This window comes from Phoca vitulina, unplaced genomic scaffold, assembly GCF_004348235.1.
Source record: "Phoca vitulina isolate PV1807 unplaced genomic scaffold, GSC_HSeal_1.0 scaffold40, whole genome shotgun sequence".
Taxonomy (NCBI): domain Eukaryota; kingdom Metazoa; phylum Chordata; class Mammalia; order Carnivora; family Phocidae; genus Phoca; species Phoca vitulina.
This window is the reverse complement of record NW_022589743.1, coordinates 14099474-14127183: the sequence shown is the minus strand read 5'-3', so window position 1 is coordinate 14127183 and position 27710 is coordinate 14099474. Positions and strand designations below refer to the sequence as shown.

Genomic DNA, 27710 nt, shown 5'->3' with positions numbered 1-27710 from the left:
CACTCAAATAATGGCAACTTGTTGGGCCCTGTTTGTGGGAAATAAAATATTCATTTGTCTGGGTGATTATTTATGACATATAAACTTTTCCTGCTGTGTTTCTCTTTGAAAGGTTATAGTTTTATTTTTTTCTTCTTATGACTTCAATTTCCTTGTTTACTAGTGTATTTTTCCTTTTCTTTTTTTTTTAAGTTTTTATTTAAATTCTAGTTGGTTGACATATCATGTAATATTGGGTGCAGGAGTAGAATTTAGTGATTCATCACTTACATATAACACCTTAGTGCTCATCACAAGTGCACTCCTTAATATCCATCACCCAGTTAGCCCATTTCCGCCCACGTCCCTCCATCAACCCTCAGTTTGTTCTCTGTAGTTAAGAGTCTCTTATGATTTGCCTCCCTCTTTTTTTCCCCCTTCTCCTTTGTTCATGTTTTGTTTCTTAAATTCCACATGAGTGAAATCATGATATTTGTCTTTCTCTGACTGATTTATTTAGCTTAGTATAATACACTCTAGCTCCAGCCACATTGTTGCAAATGGCAAGATTTCATTCTTTTTGATGGCTGAGTAATATTCCTCTCTCTCTGTGTGTGTGTGTGTGTGTGTGTGTGTGTGTGTGTGTGTGTACACACCACATCATCTTTTTTTTTTTTTTTTTACTATTTTTTTTCTTTATTAACATATAATGTATTATTTGTTTCAGAGGTACAGGTCTGTGATTCATCAGTCTTACACAATTCACAGCGCTCACCATAGTACATACCCTCCCCAGTGTCCATCACCCAGCCACTCCATCCGTCCCACCCCCCTCCACTCCAGCAACCCTCAGTTTGTTTCCTGAGATTAAGAGTCTCTTATGGTTTGTCTCCCTCTCTGGTTTTATCTTGTTTCGTTTTTCCCTCCCTCATATCAGTGAGATCATATAATACTTGTCTTTCTCTGATTGACTCATTTTGCTTAGCATAATACCCTCTAGTTCCATCCACGTTGTTGCAAATGGCAAGATTTCATTTTTTGATGGCTGTGTAATATTCCAGTGTGTGTGTGTGTGTGTGTGTGTGTGTGTGTGTACATACATATACCACTTCTTCTTTATCTGTTTATCTGTTGATGGACATCTAGGCTCTTTCCATAGTTTGGCTATTGTGGACAGTACTGCTATAAACACTGGGGTGCACGTACCCCTTCGGATCCCTACATTTGTATCTTTGGGGTAAATACCCAGTAGTGCAGTTGCTGGGTCGTAGGGTAGCTCTATTTTCAACTTTTTTTTTTTTTTTTTTTTTTAAGATTTTATTTATTTATTTGACAGAGAGAGACACAGTGAGAGCAGGAACACAAGCAGGGGTGTGGGAGAAGGAGAAGCAGGCTTCCTGCCGAGCAGGGAGCCCGATGTGGGACTCGATCCCAGGACCCTGGGATCATGACCTGAGCCGAAGGCAGACGCTTAACGACTGAGCCACCCAGGCGCCCCTCTATTTTCAACTTTTTGAGGAACCTCCATACTGTTTTCCAGACACCACATCATCTTTATCCATTCATCAGTTGATGGACATTTGAGCTCTTGCTGTAATTTGGCTATTGTTGATAATGCTGCTATAAACATCATGGTGCAAGTGCCCTTTCAAATCAGTATTTTTGTATACTTTGGCTAAATACCTAGGAGTGTAATTGCTGGGTCATAGGATAATTCTATTTTTAACTTTTTGAGGAACCTCCATACTGTTTTCCAGAGTGGCTGCACCAGTTTGCATTCCCATCAACAGTGTTAGGAGGGTTCCTTTTTCTCTGCATCCTCACCAACACCTGTTGCTTCTTGTGTTGTTAATTTTAGCCGTTCTGACAAGTGTGAGGCGGTATCTCATCATGGTTTTGATTTGCATTTCCCTGATGATGAGTGTTGTTGAGCATCTTTTCATGTGTTTGTTACCATCTGGATGTCTTCTTTGGAAAAATGTCTATTCATGTCTTCTGCCCATTTCTTAACTGGATTATTTGTTTTTTTGGGGTGTTGAGTTTAGTAAGTTCTTTATAGATTTTGGATACTAGCCCTTTATCAGATATGTTATTTGCAAATATCTTCTCCCATTCAGTAGGTCGCCTTTTAGTTTTGTTGATTGTTTTCTTCGCTGTGCAGAAACTTTTTTTTTTTTTTAAATCAGAGAGAGAGTGCACAAGTAGGAGGAATGGCAGGCAGAGGGAGAAGCAGGCTCCCTGATGAGCAAGGAGCCTGACTCGGGACTTGATCCCAGGACCTTAGGATCATGACCTGAGCCAAAGGCAGACGCTTAATGGGCTGAGCCACACAGGCTTCCCTGTGCAGAAGCTTTTTATCTTGAAGTCCCAATAGTTCATTTTTGCTTTTGTTTCCCTTGCCTCCGGAGACATGTCTAGTAAGAAGTTGCTGCCTGTTTTTTCCTCGAGGATTTTGATGATTTCCTGTCTCAAATTTAGGCCTTTCATCCATTTTGAATTTATTTTTGTGTATGGTGTAAGAAAATGGTCCAATTTCATTCTTCCGCATGTGGTTGTCCAGTTTTCCCAACACCATTTGTTGAAGAGACTGTCTTTTTTTCCAGTGGATATTCTTTCTTGCTTTGTCAAACATTAGTTGACCATATAGTGTGGGCCATTTCTGGGTTTTCTATTCTGTTCCATTGGTCTGTGTCTGTTTTTGTGCCAGTACCATGTTGCCTTGATGACTACAGCTTTGTAATATACCTTGAAGTCTGGAGTTGTGATGCCTCCAGCTTTTCTTTTCTTTTTCAAGATTGCTTTGGCTATTTGGGGTCTTTTCTGGTTCCATACAAATTTTAGGATTATTTTAGCTCTCTGAAAAATGCTGGTGGTATTTTGATAGGGATTGCCTTAAATGTGTAGATTGCTTTGGGTAGTATAGACTTTTTAACAATATTTGTTCTTCCAGTCCATGAGCATGAATATCTTTCCATTTCCTTGTGTCATCTTCAATTTCTTTCATAATTGTTTTATAGTTTTCAGAGTACAGATCTTTTACCTCTTCGGTTAGGGTTATTCCTAGGTATCTTATGGTTTTTGGTGCAATTGTAAATAGGATTGATTCCATGATTTCTCTTCCTGCTGCTTCGTTATTGGTGTATAGAAATGCAGCAGGGGCACCTTGGTGGCTCAGTTGGTTAAGCGTCTGCCTTTGGCTCAGGTCATGATCCCAGGGTCCTGGGATCGAGTCCCGCGTCGGGCTTCCTGCTCAGCAGGGAGTCTGCTTCTCCCTTTCTCTCTCCCTCTGCCCCTCCACACTGCTCATTCCCTCTCCCTCTCAAATAAATAAATAAAATCTTAAAAAAAAAGAAATGCAATAGATTTCTATATGGTGATTTTGTACCCTGCGACTTTGCTGAATTTGTGTATCAGTACTAGCAATTTTTTGGTGGAGTCTTTTGGGTTTTCTATGTAGGGTATCATGTCATCTGTGAATAGTGAAAATTTGACTTTTTCCTTTCCGATTTGGATGTCTTTCTTTTTGTTGTCTGACTGCTGCGCCTAGGACTTCCAGTATTATGATAAATAACAGTGGTGAGAGTGGACATCCCTGTCTTGTTCCTGCCTATAGAGGAAAAGCTCTCAGTTTTTCCCCATTGAGGATGATATTAGCTCTGGGTCTTTTGTATATGACCTTTGTGATGTTGAGATATGTTCTATCTATCCCTACTTTGTTGAGAATGGATTTTATCAAGAATGGATGCTGCATTTTGTCAGATGCCTTTTCTGCATCTGTTGAAAGGATCATATGGTTCTTATCCTTTCTTTTATTAATGTGGTCTGTCACGTTGGTTGATTTGCAAATATTGAACCACCTTTGCAGCCCAGGAATAAATCCCACTTGATTGTGGTTAATAATTCTTTTAATGTACTGTTGGATCCTATTGGCTAGTATCTTGGTGAGAATTTTGGCATCCATGTCAATCAGGGATATTGGTCTGTAATTTCCTTTTTGGTGGGGTCTTTGTCTGGTTTTGGGATCAAGGTAATGCTGGCCTTATAGAAAGAGTTTGGAAGTTTTCCTTCTATTTCTATTTTTTTGGAACAGTTTGAAAAGAATAGGTATTAACACTTTAAATGTTTGCTGGAATTCCCCTGGGAAGCCATCTGGCCCTGGACTTTTGTTTGTTGGGAGATTTTTGATTACTATTTCAATTTCTATTTGGTATTCAAATTTTCTATTTCTTCCTGTTCAGTTTTAGTAGTTTATATGTTTCTAGGAATTTATGAATTTCTTCCAGATTGCCCGATTTGTGGGCATATAATTTTTCATAATATTCTCTTTTAATTGTATTTCTGTGGTGTTGCTTGTGATCTCTCCTCTTTCATTCATGATTTTATTTATTTGGGTCCTTTCTCTTTCCTTTTTGATAAGTCTGGCTAGGGGCTTATCAGTTTTATTAATTCTTTGAAAGAACCAGCTCCTAGTTTCATTAATCTGTTGTACTGTTTTTTGTTTGTTTTTTTGTTTGTTTCTGTATCATTTATTTCTGTTCTAATCTGTATTGTTTCCCTTCTTTTGATGGCTTTAGGCTTTATTTGCTGTTCCTTTTCTAGCTCTTTAGGTGTAAGGTTAGGTTGTGTATTTGAGACTTTTCTTGCTTTTTGAGTTAGGCCTGTATTGCTATGTACTTCCCTCTTACGACTGCTTTTGCTGCATCCCAAAGGTTTGGGATGTTTGGACTCTCATGTTTTCATTTTCATTTGTTCCCAGGTTTTTTTTTTTTTTTTTTTATTATTTCTTCTCTAATTTTCTGGTTAACCTGTTCATTCTTTAGTAGGATGTTCTTTAATCCCCATGTATTTGTGGTCTTTCTGCATTTTTACTTGTGGTTGACTTCAAGTTTCATAGTGTTGTGGTATGAAAATATGCATGGTATGATCTCAGTCTTTTTGTACTTGCTGAGGCCTGATTTGTGACCCATTATGTGTTTTATTCTGGAGAATGTTTCATATGCGCTTGAAAAGAATGTGTATTCTGTTGTTTTAGGATGAAATGTTCTGAATATATTTGTTAAGTCCATCCGGTCCAGTGTGTCATTCAAAACCATTGTTGCCTTGTTGATTTTCTGCTTAGATGATCTGTCCATTGTAATTTGGGTGTTAAATTCCCTATTATTATTGTATTATTATCAAGGAGTTTCTTTATGTTTGTTATTAATTGATTTATATATTTGGATATTCCCAAGTTGGGGGGGCATAAATATTTACAATTGTTAGGTTTTCTTGTTGGATAGACCCCTTTATTATGGTATAGTGCCCTTCTTCATCTCTCGTTACAGTCTTTGGTTTAAAATCTAGTTTGTTTGATATAAATATGGCTAATCTGGCTTTCTTTTGATGTCCATTAGCATGATAAATGCTCACTTTGTTTTTTAAGTCGGCTCCTCACCCAACATGGGGCTCAAAATCACAACCCCCAGATCAGGAGTTGCATGTTTCACCAGCTAAGCCAGCCAGGCTTTCAATCTGCAGGTGTCTTTAGGTCTAAAATGAGTCTCTTGGGTCTAAATGAGACCCATATAGATGGGTCTTATTTTTTTATCCATTCTGATGGCCTGTGTCTTTTGATTGGAGCATTTAGTCCATTTACATTCAGAGTGATTATTGGTAGATATGAATTTTGGTGCCATTGTATTACCTGTAAAGTCAGTGTTTCTGGAGATTTTCTTTCTTCCTTTCTAGTCTTGGTTGCTTTGGTCTTTCTTTCCCACTCAAAGAGTCTCCTTTAATATTTCTTGTAGGGCTGGTTTAGTAGTTATGAACTTCTTTAGTTTTTGTTTGTCTGGGAAACTCTTTATCTCTCCTTCTATTCTGAATGACAGCCTTGCCGGATCAAGTATTCTTGGCTGCGTATTTTTCCCATTCAGCACGTTGAATATATCATGCCACTCTCTTCTGGCCTGCCAAGTTTCTGTGGAGAGATCTGCTAACCTTGTCTTCCCTTGTAGGTTGGGGATTTCTTTGCCCTTGCTGCTTTCAGGATTCTTTCCTTATCTCTTTATTTTGAAAATTTTACTATGATATGTCTTGGTGTTAGCCTGCTTTTGTTGATTTTGATGGGAGTTCTCTGTGCCTCCTGGATTTGGATGTCTGTTTCCTTCTCCAGATGAAGGAAGTTTTCGGCTATAATTTGGACAAATAAACCTTCTACCCCCTTTGCCCTCTTTTCTTCTTCTGGGACTTCTATGATATGAATCTTACTATGCTTTAGGGAGTTGCTGAGTTCTCTAAGTCTGCATTTGTGGTCCAATATTTTTCTTTCCCTCTTCTTTTCAGCTTGTTTTCCATAATTATATCATCTGTATCACTTATTAGTTCCTTTGCTTCTTCCATCCTTGTGGTCATTGCATCCAATCAGTTTTGTATCTTGGTTATAGCATTTTTTATTTTGGCCTGTCTAGTTTTTAGGTCTTTTATCTCTGTGGTAAAGGACTCCCTGGTGTCTTCTGTGCTTTTCTCAAGCCCAGCTAGTATCCTTACGATTGCTGTTTTAAATTCTGGTTCAGGCATATTACTTGTATCTGTTTTGATTAAATCCTGGCTGTGATCTCTTCTTCTTCTTTCTTTTGGAATGAATTCCTCTGTCTTGGCATTTTGTCTAGGTCTCTTTCTTCTTTGTGTTAGGAAAGCCTGTTATGTTTCCTGCTCCTGAGAGTAATGGCTATATTAAGAGGTCTGATACTCTCGAGAGCCTGGCGCTTTAGGAAGTGTTTCTGGTGTACTCTGCTATTGTGTTTGGCTGCTCTTTCCCATGTGTCAGTCCTCTGTAGAATTTCTCCTTGACTGCAGTTGGGAATGTTTGGACCTTGTCCACTGTATGGTGAGTTTTAACTAACTGTGTTTTGATCTGCTTGTTAAAAGAGGCTGGATCCTATTTCCCCTGGAGCTGAAGCTTTGCAGTACTGTATGGTCAGTAGGCTTGGTGTGTTTGGGGGTTTGTGCTGGTCTTCTGGGGAAGGGGCCTGCTGCTTCTTTGACTCTCAGGCACACTTGTCTTAGTAAAGAAGTACCTGCACAGTGCAGGGTTCGGGGCTTGGTGTAAGTGGCTCACGCCTCCCCTGTGGGCACTGTGCTGCTCACTGAAGTCCATCCCTGCTGATGGACAGGGGTAAAAATGGCATCAGCTGACTCTCTTGTCCTTGGAGAGGGGAGTTCGTGCCTTCTGCTATTCAGGAAGCCCTCATAGAAGTGTGAACAGTCTCCCCTCTTTTGTCCCCAGCTTCCGTCAGATCCCTGTTTTCATCCTATCTCTGTCCAAGCCATCTGCTCACCCGGCGGCACAGTGCTCCTGTGTTTTATCTCAGGCCCACTGGCTGGGTTTCAAACTCCAAATTTTAGGGACCTGGTGCAGCACAGACCCACGCTGATCCTCTGGGTGAGGGTCTCGCCGTGCTGTGGCTAGTGCTGGTTTGTTCCAGAAGGTCAGTTGCATGAACGTGCAGAGGCTTGGAGTTTATGGTAGAGTGTAGCCGAAAGTTGGCATCCAAGTTAGCTGCCCTCAGCAGCTGCTTCTGCTCCTTCTGTGCTAATGAATGGGGCAGCTCAGTGACGCCCACTGGCTCTTTTGTCCTCACAAGGCAGTGCCACCTCTCCCAGATACACTCGAACAAGGGGAACTGTTTCTCCCAATGTGACCCAGGGAATCTTTAGACCATGCTGTCCGCTCCCGGGCCACTGCCTTCCTTCTCCACAGGAGCACCTCTGTGCCCTCCAGGCTCCACCTGGTGATGGTGCAGACTTCTCAAATTTAAGACTTTGAGCTCCACTGCTTGTAAAAACTCGAAATAATCAGCCCCTCTTGTTTCCCAGTCAGTGGTTTTGGGGAAGTGTTTTTCTTGTGCAATGCCCTGAGCTCTGTTCTCTTTCTCTCTCTCTGTTTCTCTCTCTCACTCTTCTGTGTCTCTGTCTCCCTCTCTCTTGCCTCTCTCCCTGATCAGGGCTCTCTCCTCTCTGTAGCACCGGTGATTCTTTTCTCCCCCAAATCACATCTCTACACCTCCTACCTCTCACGATGTGGCCCTTTTTCTCCCTCTAGTTGTACAGTTTGTTCTCTCAGTCCTCAGATCGATTTCCTGGGTGTTCAGAATGATTTGATATTTATCTGGCTGTGTTCAAGGGATGAGGCAAGCATTGGATCCTCCTACTCTCCTTTTCCCTCTTTATTAATAACTAGGTAACTATTCATCTTTTGTTTTCTATCATCTTTTCCTCTTGAATTCAGACTCTTCTTTCTCTTCTGGAAGTATATTTTTGCTTTGTGTGTGTCAGAAAGTATTAGAGAACTTTTTTTTTTTTTTTTAAGATTTTATTTTTAAGTAATCTCTACAACCAATGTGGGGCTCGAACCCACAACCTTGAGATCAAGAGTTGTATGCTCTACTGACTGAGCCAGGCTGGTGCCCCATTAGAGAACTTTCTTGCTTTAATAACAAAGTAAATGTGGTCATGGTCTTGGAAATACTAGTGCAGATAGTAACAAAAGCTTGCAAAAATGTTAAAAATAATTTTTAAGGGCATAGGTTCATATCAGCAGCAAAAAAGAAAATGATTTTAATATTACAAAACTAACATTTAGAAAATTTCTTCAAAATAATCTTTACTTAGGCATGATTTTCTGTTTTTTTTTTTTTTTTTTAATAGCAAGTAAGAATTGCTGGCGTAATATTCCATAAAGCCTTTGCTTTATTGAAGTAAAATGCATCTGGAAATGTAGATGGATCCTGCTTGAAAATTATTTTAGTCTCTGTGTGCTATTGAACTTAAAGTGGTTGTTTTAAATGTAGTATCCCATATTCCAGTTGATTTATTAAACTTTTAAATGTATAGTTTAGCACCTTGCAGAATTCTTTGTAGAGCAGTTATGGGTACCTGGAGATGGTATTAGGTATTTAGGCTTCTCTTTGCCAGACCTGGAGTTTTTCTGGCAAAACAATTTAGAAGTTTATTAGCTGTCTATAGATTTAAGTTATTTTATATTTTTAATGAAACTCTATTAGTTATTAATTAATTTAAAAGTTGCAGTGTTTGGATTGAAAACTCTGTTCTGGTGATTGCTTTCTAGTCTTTCCAACAGGCCAGGGAGCTCTGCTTTTTTTGCTTGGAATGATAGAGTGATACCAGTTGGCCCCTTGCCTCCAGGCTGCATCCCATTTGATTATGGCTTATTGTGGTTGGGGGTTGACTAGGCAATGACTAACAGGAGATAATTCTAAGGGACTTGGCTTATTGGAATTCTCCAATCCTGGGTTCTCTTAGGTATCTCCATTCCTAATTATTGTACTGACTTTGGCTTGGCGTTAGGTGGAGACTACTGCTTTTGGAACTCATTCGTGAGGGGGATGAAGTCCTATTGTGTCATTTTCACTGTTCTTTTTCTGCTTCCATGCAGTCTGACTTATACCTAAACTTGTTTCTCTTGAGGCTCCATACTGAAAAAGGTGTAAGTAGCCAAAACAGTTTAATACTCTGATGTTTCTATCAGATTCCTTAAAGGTGAGTGTATAATTTGAGTCCCAGAACACATCTTGTTAACCAGCTGGTTTGCTCCAGCATAATAAGAACTGCCGACCTTCTAGTCTATGAGGGGAAATTCCTGCCACCGCCTGGCCCATCCTGACTTGGTCAATTCTAATATAAAAGTACTAGCATAGTATTATGTTACATATGTTATATTGTGTATTATATATACTATGCTGTAGTATAGTACTCACTATACTTAGGTATCCATTTTTATATTCAACAGGCTTTTTTTTCAGTTGCAAGTGATTGGTTTAAGAGAATCAAAAAAATTTTTATTGTGGTAAAATATCATAAAATTTACCTTTTTAGCCATTTTTAAGTGTATAGTTTAGTAGTGTTAAGTACATTCACATTGTTATGCAAACAATGCCAAAACTCTTTTCATCTTGTAAAACTAAAACTCTGTACCCATTATAAATAGCTCCACATTCTCTCTTTCCCATTAGCCCTTGGTATCCGCCATTCTATTTTCTGGCTCTATGAATTTGATTATTCAAGGTACTTCATAAGTGGTATCCTACAGCATTTGTCTTTATGTGACTTGCTTATTTCACTTAGCATGTCAGGGTTCATCCATGTATAGCATGTGTTGGAATTTCCTTTCCTTTTAAGGCTGTATAATTTTCCATTGTATGTATATATCACATTTTACTTATTTGTTCATCCATGGTCTTTTGGGTTGCTTTCACCTTTTGGCTTTGTGAATAATGCTGCTATTAATATTATTATATAAATATCTCTTTGAGTTTCTGTTTTCAATTCTTTCTGAGTATATATCCATAAGTGGAATTGTTATCTCATATGTTAATTCTGTTTTTAATTTTTTTGAGGAAATTCCATACTGTTTTCCATATGGGAATTACTATTTTTTTTAACCTACTCACATCATATAGCTGGAAAGGGTGGTGTCCTGAAACTTCTAGTCATTTACTTCTTCTTCTTTTTTTTTTCCTTGCTCATGCCTTTTTAAAAAATTTTTATTTTTTTATTTTTTTATTTTTTGATTATATTATGTTAATCACCATACATTACATCATTAGTTTTTTTTCTTTTTTAGGATTTTATTTATTTATTTGAGAGAGAGAGGCAGATAGTGACAAAGAGCACAAGTGGGGAGGAGAGGGAGAAGCAGGCTCCCGCGGAGTAGGTACATCATTAGTTTTTGATGTAGTGTTCCATTAGTCATTCACTTCTTGTCACTACTTCTTTCTGAATGCTTGCTTCTCTTCTTTGACTTCTTTAATGAGGTTGGAGCGGTGATTGCTCAAAGCTCTCTGATCATACCTTTATGATTATGCTATGTGATCAAGGAGGGAAAAGTATTCATTGGGTGTCCAGAAAGATTACCTTCCAATTACTGGAATAGTTGCAGTGGCCAAGGATGTCATACTAGAATTGGCTCAGCTGGTTATGTGCCTGTTCCTGTGCTTGATGGGGAGTAAGATCAGTTACCAGGAAGGGGGGCGACATAGAGTAAGAAGTGTGTAGGGCATACAGAGATAATGGCTGCTGCAAGCCTCTCTTGCTCTAGTGTGCTTTGGTCCATGTGTCAGCTACACCCTAGACATTTCACTTAGATGTCTCACAAGTGCTTCAAACTCTTAGTCCTTTCCCCATCTAACTATGTCCCCTCAAGAGCTGTGCTTCAACCCTACTTGGCTTTCAGGTCATTAATGGCACAGAACTTTTCATGCCTCAGGACCTTTGTACAGGGAGCCTTCTGGTTGAAATGTTCTTTCCTGCCTTAATCCTCATTCACCTATTAGCATCTACTAAAAATGACTTCTCAGGTTTTACACTGAGTATTGGCAGTACATTGCTGCTATTAATACACACATGGAATATAGAAGCAGCTGGTTTGGGAGAAAGATCTAATTTCACTTTATACCTCGATTTTTTTAGGTGAGCAGAAAACCCAGTGGGCCTCCGCCCCCAATTGCAAACATTTTTCTAAGGAGGGAGAGTATACGGAGGAGTGGACAAGGTTTTGGAGGATGGGGAATAAAAGGAGAATGTTGTAGTTGACTAAAACCACAAAGGAATGCTACATGTCTCTATAGGAAAGACTGTAAAGCCCATATTTAGGGGAGAAATAAGAAAAAAGAAACCAGTAAAGAAGATAAAGAACAGTTCTGGATTGAAAAACTAGTGATGGTATAAGAGAGGATATAAAGAAAAGTCAAAGAATAGTGATTACTTAAAGTTATAACATTTTTGAAGAATAACCTACAATTTTTACAAAATTAGGAGTTTCATTCCAGAGTGATGAAGTCTGCTGTAGCAGCATCTAGAGAATGAAAAATATACAAGTGACTAAGCAGGATCTAAAATAAGAGAAAGGAGATTTTGTTCATACAATGACCGCAGGGTTTTATATGTGGCATTTGAGCCCTTCTAAAAGTAACAACCTGTGATCAAGATGGTAGCTGTAGTAGAAAGATGACTAGATTGAGTGTCAAGAATCCTGAGATTTCTCTTCAGCTTTGAGTACATTATACCTAACTTGTTCTTGTCAATGATAAAATGAAATTGGCTCCTGCTCTGCACATAAAACAGGATTGTTGTATGTCAGATTAGCTGATCTGTATACCAAAGCACATTGAAAACTACAAAAGACCATGTAAATGCTAGGTAGAAAGAGAATTATGCCCTTGGAAAATAAGTTTATAATTCTGAATTTTCTTGGATATAGAATCATGTGTTATTTATTAACTTTATGCCAGTGAATTCCTGTCAAAAGAAAAGTATTAGAAAAGTAAAGTATTAGAAAATTCCTGATTATAAGCTATGTTGAACATTTTGATCTTTATATTTGAGCAACAGGAAGTCACTAATATAGAGGATGGAGGTGAGGACATATGCCATTATTTATATTTTTTAAAACACTCTTTTGTATGGAGTTTGGGGGTAATGGTGGATGCAGGAAGCCATTTTATGCTTTTAGAGTCGATGTTATAATGGACAGCGTAGTGGTGGTGTAAGAAGAGAGCTGTTTAGAAAGACACAGGTGATAGATTACCGATAGATTTATTGTTAGAGAAAAGGAAGAAGGTGATTCCCAACTTTGCCAACTGGTTAGGTAATCATGCTATCCACCAAAATAGGGAACCTTGGAGGAAGATCAGGTTTGTGGAGGAAGATCAAGTTTGTGGAGGAAGATCAGGTTTGTGGAGGAAATCATGATCTTTGAGTGGAATTTTTAAGATTTTTTTTTTTTTTTTGAGAGAGAAAGAATGAGAGACAGAGAGCATGAGAGGGAGGAGGATCAGAGGGAGAAGCAGACTCCCTGCTGAGCAGGAAGCCTGACGTGGGACTCGATCCTGGGACTCCAGGATCATGACCTGAGCTGAAGGCAGTCGCTTAACCAACTGAGCCACCCAGGCGCTGCCTTTGAGTGGAATTTGATCTTCTACTGAGACCTCCAAAAACCTATTGAGGAAGTCACTAGCAGATACTAAGAGAAGCAGTGGATGGAATGAGACCCATGGTAGGCTATACTGTGAGAACAGTCTAGGAGTTAGCTTTGAACAACTCCAGTATCTAAAGAGTAGGAGGAAAGGGATGAGCCAGTGCAGGAAATGGTCATGGAATGATTAGAATGATAGGAGGAAAACTAGGAGAAGGTTATACCTGGAATACCAAAGGAAAATATTTTAAGGAGAAAATGGTGAACGTTGGTTATAGCTGCTAAATAGTCTAGCAAGATGGGCTTAAAAAACATACATTGCATTCAACAACTTGGAGATTATTGGTGACCACAGCAGAAGTCACTTGGGAGGAGTGTTGGGGCAGAAACCATTTTGAAATGGATTTGGGGTGAATGAGAGATAAAGTATAGATGACAGTTACAAACAACTTAATCAAGGAATTCAGCTTCTAGAAGGAGAGGAGAATAATGAAGTCAAATAAAGGGAGAAGGATAGTGTTGTTTCAATTTATGATTTTTTAAAGCCTTATTTATTGTACAAATATCTCATGGTAAATAATACAAAAGGTAGATCAATGAATGTAGTTTTACAAATCCAGCACCTATGTAACTATCACCTAGGGTAAGAGATAGAATATTGTTACCTAATTGCTTAGTGATTTTGAATTTCATGTCAATAGAATTATTTGCTATATAGTTTTTTTGTGTCTGGTTTCTTTTGCTCATTATGTTTGTGAGGTTCATCCCTGTTATGATGTGTGGCAGTGGTTCATTATTTTTCTGTGGCGAATAGTATTCCATTGTTTCAGTATACCGCTGTGCTTGTCTGCTTTCCTTTTGATGGACATTTGGATTGATTCCAGCTTTTGGCTCTTTACAAATGCTGCTGCTAAGGGGGTGCCTGGCTGGCTCAGTTGGAAGAGCATGTGACTCTCGATCTTGGGGTTGTGAGCTTGAGCCCCACACTGGGTGTAGAGATTACTTAAAAAAAAAAATGAAATCTTAAAAAAAACCACAAATAATGTGGCTGTGAATATTCTTGTGCTTGTCTCCTGGTGTATATATGCTCTTTTTTTCTAATGAGTGTAAACCTAGAGTAGAGCTACTTGGTCAAAGGACATTGTGTCTTCAACTTGGGCATATATTGTCAGACTGTTTTCCCAAGTGGTTGTACTGATTTACATTCTCTAGCAGTAAATATGCAATACTTTATTCCACATCCTGCTAACACTTGGTTTTATTATTGTGTTTGTTTTTTTTTTTAAAGATTTTATTTATTTATTTGACAGAGAGGGACACAGCGAGAGAGGGAACACAAGCAGGGGGAGTGGGAGAGGGAGAAGCAGGCTTCCCGCCAAGCAGGGAGCCCGAGCGGGGCTCGATTCCAGGACCCTGGGATCATGACCCAAGCCGAAGGCAGATGCTTAACGACTGAGCCACCCAGGTGCCCCTGTAATTGTGGTTTTAATCAATACTTGCTTAATTACAAATGAGATTGAGCCACTTTTCATATTTATTGATGGTGGATTTATTTGAATGTCTTCTTTTTGAAGTGTTTTTTCATGTCTCCAGCCTGTTTTTCTAGTGACTTACTTTTTCATATTGGTTTTTAATTGTTACATGTACAAGATGAGTCCCTGTGGGGTTATACTTGTTCTGAGTCTCTTCTCCCCTGCTGTGTCTTGCCTTTTCACTTTTCTGGTAAGGGTGGCTCATGATTAACAGAAGTTCTCCATTTTAATGTAAGAGATAATGTAGTAGAATTTGCCAATCTTTCATGCAAAGACTTTTTTTGTGTGTCCTATTAAGAAGTCTTTCCCTGTACCATGATGACGAAAATGTGCTTCTACATTATCCATGCATGTTTTCCTAATTTTACCTTTGTTATTTACATCTAAAACTCCCCTGGCACTGATTTATTTGAAAATTTTTAAAAGGTAGGAGACACTTCAGCATGTTTAAATGCTCATTGAAAATATCTAGTAGCATGGAAGGTATTGAAGATACAGGAAAGAAATGATTAGAAAAAGCTCCTGAGAAGGTGGGGGAGAATGGGATCCAAAGCAGAGATGGAGAAATTTAGTCTAGACAGAAGGAAAGACCACGGTTTGTAATGAGATGGAATGAGAACAGAGTGGTACCAGTCCACTCAGGTCTTTAGCAACAGGAAATTTCTAGTTTCCCTGTGCAGTCTCAGACACATTATCTGCTGAGTAAGGAGAGACTGGGTGGAGTCAGGGCTTGGAGAAAGCTTAAGAAAGTCATTGAAGAAATTATAGGTGAAGTTCCAGAAAATAGAGTAAATGTGATGTGCTGTTTTGAGGGTCCAGTTGAGGTTTGTAGAGATAAATTAATTTATAGTGGTACCAATTCTGTCTAATTGTGTGATATTCCTGTAGCAGTACTTGATTGCCATAGAATGTATGAAGATAGTGGGTAGTTGGGTTTGTCTAGGATTGAGATTTTGCGAGATGGGTGCCATGCAGAAATCCCATAAAAAGAGATCAGATACTGTAGATTATTGGCAGAAGTTAGATGATTGATCAAAGACCATAAGACGGAAGGAGAGTCAATATAAGGTGGTCTGAAGAATAGGGAAAAGGCAGTGGTATTGGTGGACCAGAAGACCTAATGAAGTCAGAGAATGGATCATAATGGAAGTGGTTGAGCAAACTTGCTGGAGGATAAGGTCGTGATTTGAGAATAGAGTGCTTGAATTCGTGTTTTGTGAGGTGCAATGGTTTTGTTCAGGAAGGATATCTTTCGTAATACTGATTATATAACAGATGCTTAATCACTGATGCGAATTGGGTCGATTAGACAGGTACCTATAATTCTATTGTAGTGGACCATATGCCTGGTATTCAGGTACATCAGAATTCAGTTCCTAAACATGAAGGAATGTGGCTTGTCTTCCACTGTTAGCTTTATAAATATTAGAAATTCTAGTAGGTTATACTCATATTTATATTTAATTGATTTTGGTAAAATATTTTTTTTATGTATCATTTGCAGATGGTTTTGTTCCCGGTATTAATATTCCCAAGTTCTCCAGTGAGAATTTTTTTTTTTAAAGTCTTACTTGTGCAGATAATTATAGGTACTGTTAAAAAAAAAACTACTAGTTTTATAATTTCAGCTTCCTGTTCACTTTCTTATAAATGATGTCTTCCAAATACTTACTTTCTACTGAAAAACAGTTTAAACAATTGTTAGACTAATGATATTAAAGAAGTGTAGTTTTCTTTTTAATTTGCTTCTTTGTGGCTTAATTCTAACAGATACATCAAGAAATCTGGAATTTCATGAAATACACAGCACTGGGAATGAGCCACCTCTGCTGATTATGATCGGCTACAGTGATGGAATGCAGGTCTGGAGCATTCCGGTAAGTCTGGATGTGTATGAATCCCTAAGATATAACACTGGCCAGCATGCTAGCTGATGTGAAATCTGGCCATACTTTCTGTAAGGTCTCATCCATTTATTCCACAAGCATTTGCTAAAAGGCTGCTGTTTGTGTAACACTGTGCAAGGCACAAAGAACAAGGGGCAAGTGAAGGGGCAGAGGGGCTATAAATGATGTGTGATGTCCCAGCCAGGAATTGTGGGAATCAATTTACATGCAAGATCTCATTTTTTTGTCATAGTAGCTCTATTGAGTAGGTATTATTATTATTATTTCCCTCCCATTTTCCAGAAGAGTAAACAGACTTACAGAAGGCTTTTTCTTTTCTTTTTTAAAATTAGCAGTCATTAAAAATCAGTGTTTTGAATTGGTTAAAACAATCATGTGGTACAAAATTCTTGAGGTTATGAAAGGTTAAAAAACTCCCTCCCACCCTTGTCCCCCATTTCCCCTTGAGGCAACACGGAGTTTTAGTTTCCTATGTATCCTTATAGCTGTGTTTTATGCAAATAAAAACATAAATAAATTTGTTTCTGCCACCCTGCTCTCCCTAACAGATGGGAGCACATTATACAACTTAGTCTGTACCTTGCTGTGTTTTACTCGTAATGTCAGTATTCAGAGAGCTTCTTCATTGAATTTTATAGCTGCATATAATCCCATTATTTGGATTTTCCTTAATTTATGTAATATTGTTCCCTATATTGAAAATACTTGAATGTCTCTTTTTTCTACTATTAGACATAATGATGTAATACATGAATTTGAACAAAGGTTATTTTATGTCTGTGCATCTGTATAAGATAAATTTCAATTTTGATAAGTGTTTAAAATTGCCTAATATTGGTCCCAGTTTTCCTCTTAAATCCTACATGTTCCTCTTTGGGATGACCTACCAAGAGGCTTGGTAGGATCACAGCTGAGTGAACTGTAATACAGATTGCATACTTTGGCTTGTACTTACATTCTGGCCTGGCTGAAATATTGGATCTCTCCAGTAGATGGTGGGGGGGGGGCGGAGGGGAGCTTCTGTTGTGTGGTTCTTTTGCAGTTGGAAGCTCAAGGCTATTTGTACCTTTAATAAATTTACTCACCAAATTGTTTGAAGCCCCTGGTGTATGTGTATGTGTTTCAGCTAGAATTTCTCCCCCCTCTTTTTGGTTCTGTCCGGTAATATCATTCCTTCTTAAAAGATTTATAGAAAAACATAGTATATTATGTCAAATTTAAAGGAATTCAGGATGTTCTTGAGTACAGAATTTGGCTTCAGTGGCATAAAGATTATTAAGTAAAGATCACATTGGACTTCAGAATTCTTTAATATTTTATTTTATTTTATTTTTTTAAAAAGATTTTATTTATTTATTTGACAGAGCGAGAGAGCATAAGCCGGGAGAACAGTAGAGGGAGAGGGAGAAGGAGGCTCCCCGCCAAGCAGGGAGGCTGATGTGGGGCTCGATCCCAGGACCCTGAGATCATGACCTGAGCCAAAGGCAGACGCTTAACCATTTGAGCCACCCAGGCGCCCCTTTAATATTTTAAATAAAAAGTTATTTAGTCTTTGATAAGTCACTGATGATGAACTTTGGTCTTTCATCTAATCATATAATTATGTATGATATTATTAATTATTTAGGGTTAGGGTTTGTTTTTAAAGATTGGCTTTATTTTGCAGAGGTAGAAGAATCCTGGTATGTCATGAAATGAGTGTCCTCTTTCTTTTGCCTTTTGGGGTGGGTAGTTGACTTTTTTAAAAGATTTTATTTATTTATTTTGACAGAGAGAGACACAGCGAGAGAGGGAACACAAGCAGAGGGAGTGGGAGAGGGAGAAGCAGGCTTCCCGCCGAGCAGGGAGCCCGATGCGGGGCTTGATCCCAGGACCCTGGGATCATGACCTGAGCGGAAGGCAGACGCTTAACGACTGAGCCACCCAGGCGCCCCTAGTTGACATTTTTCATGGCCCTGCAATGCTGTTTGTAATTTAAGTGTCATACCGAAGGCATGGACAGAGGACTTAAAATTAAGCAGTGGTTTTTTTTTTTCCCCCCACCACCAAGAGAAATATTTCTAGGTTGTGATCAGGGGAAAGTAAATGTAACTTTCTTATTAAGAGATACAATATTTTGATCCATTACACTGTTTTTTGACAGACTTGAAGGCAGAGGGGAAGCTAGAGCTTTAACAAGAAGCTTGAACCTGTGTGATTAGGGGTGTTGACTGGACTGAGTACATTCCTTTGGTGGTACTCAGGCTACCCACTTGTTCCGGTTATAATTAGAGGTATCACTTTTAATAGTTTTAAAGTTAACTTGTGTTTAGCTCTGAGGGACTTAGAGGTCTTCTGAGTAATTTAAATTACTTGTTTAAAGTAATTCTTATGCCCAGATTGCATTTTGAGAGCCTCGAATAATCTTTTCTTCATGCAATATTCATTAGCTGGTTGTTTGCTATTATAGTATTATAGCCCCGTGAGGACTGTTGCAAGAATTAGGAGGCAGTTTGGGAAAATGAGCTCCTTCTGTTGCATTGATTGTGCTCTTACTGTGTTCAAAGCATTTTATAGACACAGAATCTCATCTGTTGTACACTGTGAGGTAGAAGTTACCCTGTTTTACAGGTGGTAACGTCATACCACTTGTAAGAGGTGGAATCGGAATTCAAACCCAGTTCTATGTGACCACAAATTCAAAGCCTATGATCTCAGAGCTGTACTTCATTACTCACCAAACGTGATCGCAGAAGATACGCCATGCAAGTACTTTGGCGGTTCAGTTTTAGTTTTCATTATACAAGGTTATGGTGTGCCTTCAACTCTTCATCTTTTATAGAGTACTGTGACTGATACCCATTACTAACTAAACCCTTCCAAAACTTATCACTAGTCAGCTATTCAGTAATCATTGAAGTGTTACCATGTGCTAGACAGTGGGGAACTTATGTTGGTCAACCTAGAAATAATCCTGGCTCTTAGGGATCTTTGCAGACCATAAATCGTATTTGCTTTTGAAGTATGTGTGAGTGAGCAGAAAGTCAATCCCTATCCAAGCCATAGCTCGTTTTTTTTGCTTCAAGTTTGTGAACAGGGTTCCCTCCTCTTGATTTTATATAACCTGGGAGTCTCAGATTGAGAAAGTAAACAGATCCTGGGTACACATTTAAAAAATTGTCTATTTACGAACTGCACAAATTTGAACAAGGCCCAAATGGTGTCTCGATATATGGTTAAGTGGAGTTCGCTCAGAAGCAGGACCGCCCGGAAGTAGTTGTTCTGCTGCCCAGTTCCCACCACTCTGTATACGGGGCGGCTGGAGGAAAACACCAGCCTTCCCAGCTTTCCCAGGCTGTCAGGCCCCTTATCTCAACACATCTGATGCCACATAAGAAAGCAGGATTATTTGTTGATGTTCTGGATGAACAGGCCCTTTTCCCACTCATGCCTAACAATCTCATTGCGTCTTTTTGGTAATATAAATATAGTTTCTCTTGCTTAAAATCCTTAACTTAAAAAAAAATCAAGATTGTATGTGGATTAAAAATCGAATAGTTTTGTGTGATTCATATGAAAAAATAAGCAGTTCTGTACTCTTCCTTTCACAATTCCTTGAATTCTATTAGCTGTTACCAGTTTTTATTTCAGTCATTTTAATATGTCCTATGTACATTCTTGATTTTTCTTTTCTCCCAGTCTTATACATAGAATGACTTGATGCCATGAACAGTGAGGACTTAAAAGGTGTTCATTATTGGGGCTCTTGGGTGGCCAGTTGGTTAAGCGTCCGACTCTTGATCTCAGCTCAGGTCTTGATCTCAGTGTCGTGGGTTCAGGCCCTGTGTTGGGCTCCACGCTGGGCATGGAGCCTACTTAAAAAAAAAAAGGCATTCATTTATTCAGCACAGATCTGGGATAAAATATGTATTTTGAGCAAAACAGACATGGTGTTTGCTCTAATGGAGCTAGTAGGAAAGATGGATTTAAATAAAAATAATATACAACTTAAATTGTAATATGAAAAGAATAAGAGATCATAATAATAAGGAAGTGGCATAGAAATTAAGATTTAGCAAGGGTAAGCTTAGAACAGTAGTCAGTGGCTCTGAGATGGAAATGTTCTTTCCTCTATGGTTGGACATTGATTTAGATTTCTTTTTTTTTTAATAAGATTTTATTTATTTGACACAGAGAGACACAGTGAGAGAGGGAACACAAGCAGTGGGAGTGGGAGAGGGAGAAGCAGGCTTCCTGCCAAGCCTAGAGCCCGATGTGGGGCTCGATCCCAGGACCCTGGGACCATGACCTGAGCCTAAGGCAGACGTTTAATGACTGAGTCACCCAGGTGCCCCTTGATTTAGATTTCTTAAATATTTTTTTTTCTTAAAGAATATTGAGATAAATATCTTTATGATCATATAATTTGGAGAGATCAATAAAAGTAGATACACCAAGGCTCTTGATAGATTTACCAGATTGCATTCTTGTAAAGCCATGCCACTTACATTTACCCCATTTATTTATTAATTCATTCACTCAGTGAAGATTTATTGATTGCCTTTTACAAGCCAGACCCTGTTCAAGGTGCTGGGAAAACAACAATGAGCAAAACAAAATCATTCTTCTTGTGGACTTTCCATTCTAGGTAGGTGGGGAAGATGATAATAAACAAACATGTAGCATGCTAGCTGGTAAGAAGTGTTAGGGTGGGGTGGTTGATGTTGTGGTGGGTTGCTGTATTATACAGGGTGGTCTGGAAAAGCCTCTCTCAAAGATTTTTTGAGCAGAAGTGTGGAGGAGTGATCCTTCTGGGTTTTTGAGGGAGGAGCATTAAAAGCCAGTACTCTATGCAAGGATTACATTTCCTCTATATTCAAGAACAGCAAGGGGGCAGTTCAGCTGGAGGTGGGTGGGCAAGGTGAAGAATGTTGGGGGATGATGCCTGAGAGGTGGTGGTGGGCTAGAGCTTGGTCAACCACGGATTTCAAAAGTTGTAAATACAGAGCAAAGTTGAAACAATTTTACAGTGAAAACAGGTATATCCACCACCTAGATTGAACCATTAAAATTTTACTATAGTTACTTTATTTCATATCCATCTCATTCAACACATTTTAACATAAATTGCAAACATCAGTAGACTTTCCCCCCACCATGTTTGCATGCATATCATTAACTAGAATTCAATATTTGATTAATTTTTGTTAAAATATACACACAATTAGATACACAAATTTTTTTTTTTTATATTTATTTGAGAGAATGTACGTGCAAGAGAGAGAGCACAAAGGGAGAGGCAGGGGAGAGGGAGAAGCAGGCTTCCCACTGGGCAGGGAGCCCGATGTGAGGCTCCATTCCAGGACCCTGGAATCATGACCTGAGCTGAAGGCAGACGCTTAACTGACTGAGCCACCCAGGCACCCCTAGATACACAAATCTGAATATGTCAATTTCCTAAGCTTTGACAAGTGTATACACCTACATAACCCAAATCTCTGTCAAGATCTAGAACATGCTTATCACTGAAGAAATTTCCCTCATGCCTATTCCCAATTAATTTTTCTTCTATACCATGCAGAGGCAACCACTGTTCTCATGTCTTCCCCCACTATAGATTAGTCTTGCCTGTTTTAGAACTTCCTGTGCTATTATATATACTATATGCATTTTTGTGTGTAAGGCTTCCTTCACTCAGCATGTTTGTGAGATTCACCCATGTTGTTTGTTCCTTTTTATTGCTGAATAATACTCCAGTGTATGAACATACCATAGTTTATCCTTTCTCTTAGTGATGGATAGCTGGGCTGTTTACAACTTTTGCCTTTTCTGACTAAAATTGCTGTGAAGATCTCCTGTACGTCTTTATGTAAAGTAGTGTGTTCATTTCTCTTAGGTAAGGACCTACAAGTAGAATTACAGCTTCATAGGGTAGGAGTGTGGCCAGTTTTATAACATACATCCAAACCTTTCTCCAAAGTAGTTGTACCATCTTACATTTCCCCCAGCAGTGGATGCGTTGTTCCATAACCTCATCGACATTTGGTGTTGTCCATGTTTTTAATTTTAGCCATTCTGATGGGTGGTACCTTGTGATGACTAATAATGTTGGTACACTTTTTCATGTATTGTTGGCCATTTGAATATCTTTTAGGAATTATCTGTACACTTTTTTTTGTCCACAAAAACCTTGAGTTGGAGAAGCCATTTGAAGACTTTGAACAGATTAGACAGCGATATGTCTTAGAAAAGTAGGAAAGGTATGATAAAGAGCAAATATGAGTGGAAGAATGGTGAGTTTGGTTTTAAGTTTGTGGACCATGGACTGGTGGTGCTGGTCGTAGTGAAATGTTTGTTACTGTATACAACAAAATAAGTACAGAAAATGAGAGTAAGCTTTTAGACATTGACAGCTATTTGCCAGTTGCACATCATCCAAATATGTGTTTGTTGCTTATAGAAGTATCTGTGCCAGAATGGAAATTAAAAAATAGATAATCAGGCATTCATAACATGGTTTGCCAAACACTATCAACATGTCATCCAGGTGGAGGAGGAGTTACGACAATGGGTATGTTTTAGACGTTGTGTAGTCATGTGTTATTTCATTTAACACAGACAATCATTTCTATAATTATTAACATTCATTTTAGTGGTTATATGCTTTCTGGACATAGAATAAGATATAGAAGTTTCAGGGAGGAAATTTGAATTGCAGGATGAGGACTTGGATTTATTGATCTTTCAGCCGGTATGAACTCATTAAAAATCTTTGAGTAACAAGAGATACATTCCAAAATCCATATTTAGTAAAGATTTTTCTTGCAATGACAGTGGGATGGATGGAGAATAAGGAGAAAAGAAAAGGTTATCAGGCCAGTTAGGAGTCAATTTCAACATTATCCAAATGTGGGATGTTGTGAGCCTGAACTAAGTTTGTTGTGGTATCTGATAATACATTAAGAGGAGAGAAGAGTCAAAGATGTTCCCAGGGTTTTGACCTGGGGCTGGTGCTACCTGGTATGTAAGATGGCATAGTTTTAGAAGAAATGTTTAGACTTGCGTTATGTTAAAAATTATATAAGGCAAAAATTGCATTGCGTAGTGTAAGTAATAAAAATTCTCATTTAAAATTTTCAGCGGCTAAGAAACCCGAGATAACCTTTATAAAAGTCCTGATAGTTTTCCCTACTTTTTTGCTATGTGTTTGAATGGCTACTTAGTTTTATCATCCTCTTTTGAAATTCTTAATATCTTAAACAATCTTTAAAATGTGTTTATTACAACACCTAGAAGATGACAGTTGCTTTGCATGAAACAGTATATTTATTTATTTATTTAGTTTCAAAGAGGTTTTTTTTTTGTTTCAAGTTTTTAAATTCTAGTTAGTTAACATACAGTGTAATATTAGTTTCAAGAGTAGAATTTAGCAATTCATCACTTACATATAACATCCAGTGCTCATCACAAGTGCCCTCCTTAATACCCATTCCCCATTTAGCCCATCCCCCCACCCACTTCCCCTCCAGCTCCAGGAAAGCACCAAATGTTGACTCATGTATATTTTAGGTTCAATAAGTTAACATTTGGAGTGCTGTCTTGGAGCTTTGAATGTACTTCAAAGATAATGACACTAGGTGTCGCTAACACATTGCATTAAGAAAAGTGCAGCTGTCCCTTGAAAGGAAGTATTTGCCCTAAAGGTTATAGTGTGTGTAGCTTTACACCACAGCGTTAGAGAAACATGCAAGGGCATAGTTGAGGTAAATACCAGTTAGTCTATTATTTATTAGAAGCTGAATGCCAATAGACCTTGCCATGTCAAGATTGCTAGCCAGGAAACAATTTTTATGAGTTTCATTTGGGAGCAATATAAAGTCCATGATTTGGGGTAACTGGCAAGCAGAGAAAGTTTGAATATGGACCTGAATCAAAAAATAGTGTTCGTTGAGAATGGGGCCTTATTTTGTTTGGTCTAGTTTCTTATTACTGGGGAGGGAAATAAAGGACTGCTCTTTAGTCATCTGCAGTGGAAGAGCTTTGGGAGTCATGAAGTGAATAAAAGCAAAAATGAAGAATAATGTTGAAATAACTTCTAGAATCCACCTGTATTAATGGAGAAAAATACTTTTGCTTAGAGTGTGTCACTTTAGAGAAATCTTGCATCTGAAGTTTAATCTCACCTTATTTTAGTAGTGGCTTTATCTGACTTTGTTGATTTAATATACACACTCTGAGTTTGAAATTTATTATCGTAAATTGGAATTTTTCTTGTTTGAAATATTTTTGATGTTTTTCTACTCTAAAGCAGAAGGTATTCTTTGGACAGAAGTAGACATTTGTGGAAGGTAGTGTTTTCTTTTGTTATAAATTCTCTTGTTATAAATTTTATTGAATACATTAAATGCCGTAAAGTGCACAGATCTTAAGCGTACAGATTGAATTTTTATATATGTATATAAACTTTGTACATCACTCAGATTAGGATATACAACATTTCCAGCAACTCTGAAGAGTCCCTCTTCCCTGTTAATATTGTCCTCCTTGTAACTCCAAGTAACCTGTATTCTGACTTCTGTCACCAGAGATTAGTTTTTCTGTTCTTGAACTTCATATTAAAAAAAAATGTATATGGTCGTAGGTAGTACAGTCTGTATTCTTTTATGTCTGGCCTCTTTCTCTTAGCTGTATGGCTATGAGATTCTTTCATGTTCTTGTGCATAGCAGTAATTTGTTCTTACTTTTTTCTGTGTAGTATTTTATCAATACAACACATTTTAAACAGTCCATTATATAGCCAGTAGTCATTTTTGTTGTTTCCGGTTTTTGAGTATTATGAATAAAGCTGCTATGAACGTTCTTATATATGTTTCTTGGCAGACATACACTGCACCCATTTCTCTTGGATGTATAGACCTGGAGTAGATTTGCTGTGTCGTAGTGTAGATGTATGTTTAACTTTAGTACATATAGCCAGTTTTCCCAACGTAGTTTTACCAATATGTATGTCCACTAGCAATGTATGAAAGTTTCATTTGCTCTCTATTTCTCATTGGCTGTTGGTATTTTCAGCTTTTAAAATTTTAACCATTCTGGTAGGTATGTACCAGTATCTCACTGTGGAGTTTCATTCTGCAGTAATTTTAAACTTCTAGAAAATTTTACAAGGTACTCCTTGATTTACCCAGATTTACCACTTATGGAGATTTTGCCTCATTTGCTGTATTAGTCTCTCAGTTTTTTTATTTGTGCAGAATTTTTTCTGAACCATTTATCAGTAGGAGAAATTATGTACCCCTTTTCCAGAAATAATTCATTATATATTTCCTAAGAATAACTACATTATCTTATACAACTATAGCACTGTCAAAACCAGGACATTTATATTTGATAAAATACTATTACGTAACCTACAATCCATTTTCTGATTTCATCATTTGTTTTAATAGTCTCCTTTGTAGGTAATCTTACATTTTCACTTTCTTAATGTTGTCTTTTGATGACAGAAATCTGGATCAAATTTTAAGTGGTTTACTCTGTTAATGCCTTTTGTATCCTTGTGTACTCTAAGGCCATGAAGATATGTTTTCTTTTTAAAGATTTATTTTTTTATTTGAGAGAGAGAGAGAGAATTCACGTGAGCTGGGGGAGGGGCAGAGGGAGAGGGAGAGAGAGAATCTCAAGCGGACTCTGCACTGAACACAGAGGCCGACATGGGGCTCAATCCCATTACCCCGAGATCATGACCAGAGCCAAAACCAAGAGTCCAATGCTTAACCGACTGAGCCACCCAGGTGCCCCCTCCTATATTTTCTGTTAGAGGTTGTTTTTATCTTTGGTTTTATGATCCATTTGAAATTTTTTGTGTATAGTATGAGACAGGGGTCAAGGCTCCTTTTACTTAAAATTAAAAAAAAAAACCAAAAACTTCATCGATTCAGCACCATTTCCTGAAGAGAACATACTTTCCCCTCTTAATTGCAGTAATACCATATATGTGTGGGTAATTTTTGCCCTCTCTTTTGTTTATTTTATTTTTTTTTACCTATTTTTGAATTGATTTGTAAAATCTTTTTATTTTGAAATAATTATACACTCATGGGAAGTTGCATAATATTATTTAGAATCCTGTAAACCCTTCACCCAGCTTCCCCCAAAGGTGGAATCTTATATAAACTATAATGTAGTGTCAAAACCAGGAAATAGACAATTACGTTGATTTTTAGAAATATTTTAGTTTGTCTTTTCCAGTTTTATATAGATATAATTGACCTACTACATAGATTTTTAACACCATAAATTATGATAGTTTTGCCTGTTTTGAACTACATCTAAGTGGACTTACAGGATATGAGCCCAATCAGATTTTCATCTGCAGAAACAATGAGTAATCTTTTTTTTTTTTAAAGATTTTATTTATTTATTTGACAGAGAGAGACACAGCGAGAGAGGGAACATAAGCAGGGAGAGTGGGAGAGGGAGAAGCAGGCACCCTGCGGAGCAGGGAGCCCGATGCAGGGCTCGATCCCAGGACCCTGGGATCATGACCTGAGCCGAAGGCAGACGCTTAACGACTGAGCCACCCAGGTGCCCCAGAAACAATGAGTAATCTTGAAACTGAGTCCCAAATTTTTTTGAATTGGCCATATATTAATATTCTTTAAATCTGGTCTGGGGGTTATTTACAACTACAGAAAGAATGTACATTGATCACATAGTTCTCATATTCTATGCCTTTGCTTTCTGTCCTTTTTCTTTATGTATGCTTTCCTGTTTTAAAAAGTATTGGTCAGCTTGATGGGAACTAATCAGAAGTGATAACAAAAATGAAAAAAAAAATGATTGTTTTAGAGGGTTAACACTATTTTAAATAGGAAATTATCTAAAATTATAAGGCATGAAAATACGCAAATATAAATTATATATGTTTGTGACTCAGTCTTGCCATCATTGACATTTTAGACCAGATGATTCTTTGTTATGGGGGGCTGTCCTTGTACATTGCAGGATATGTAGCTACATCTGTTGCCTCTGCTAGATGCCCAAAGCAACTCCCATAACTGTGACAATTAAAAATGCCCTCCCCTTCTAGAACCTCTTCAGGTTGAGAACCACAACTCTATAGAGAAAATTCTGGTTGAAACCACTGGCTTAGATATATATAATTTAAGGGGAAAAGTTGTGTGTAGTTAAGAATATCAGGGATTTACTGTGTATATATGTGTGTGTGTATATATATATATATATTTAGCTTGTGAGTTCTAGTATTTTCCGGGAATCTTGATTTTGTATTAGCAGTTGGAAGAATTCTTTCTTTTAAATTAATTATTTATTTTTAAAGAT

The 27710-nt window shown here is 37.9% G+C and overlaps 1 protein-coding gene across 6 annotated transcripts in view; it reads left to right on the top strand.

Moving 5' to 3' along the window:
• Positions 1-27710, top strand: part of BCAS3 (BCAS3 microtubule associated cell migration factor) — a 618903-nt gene that overhangs the window by 12046 nt on the left and 579147 nt on the right. For all 6 annotated transcript variants that reach the window (XM_032428491.1, XM_032428494.1, XM_032428495.1 and 3 more), the window contains exon 5: positions 16252-16358. In XM_032428491.1, the coding sequence (XP_032284382.1) occupies positions 16252-16358 (107 nt within the window). The remainder of the gene's footprint in view (positions 1-16251; positions 16359-27710) is intronic.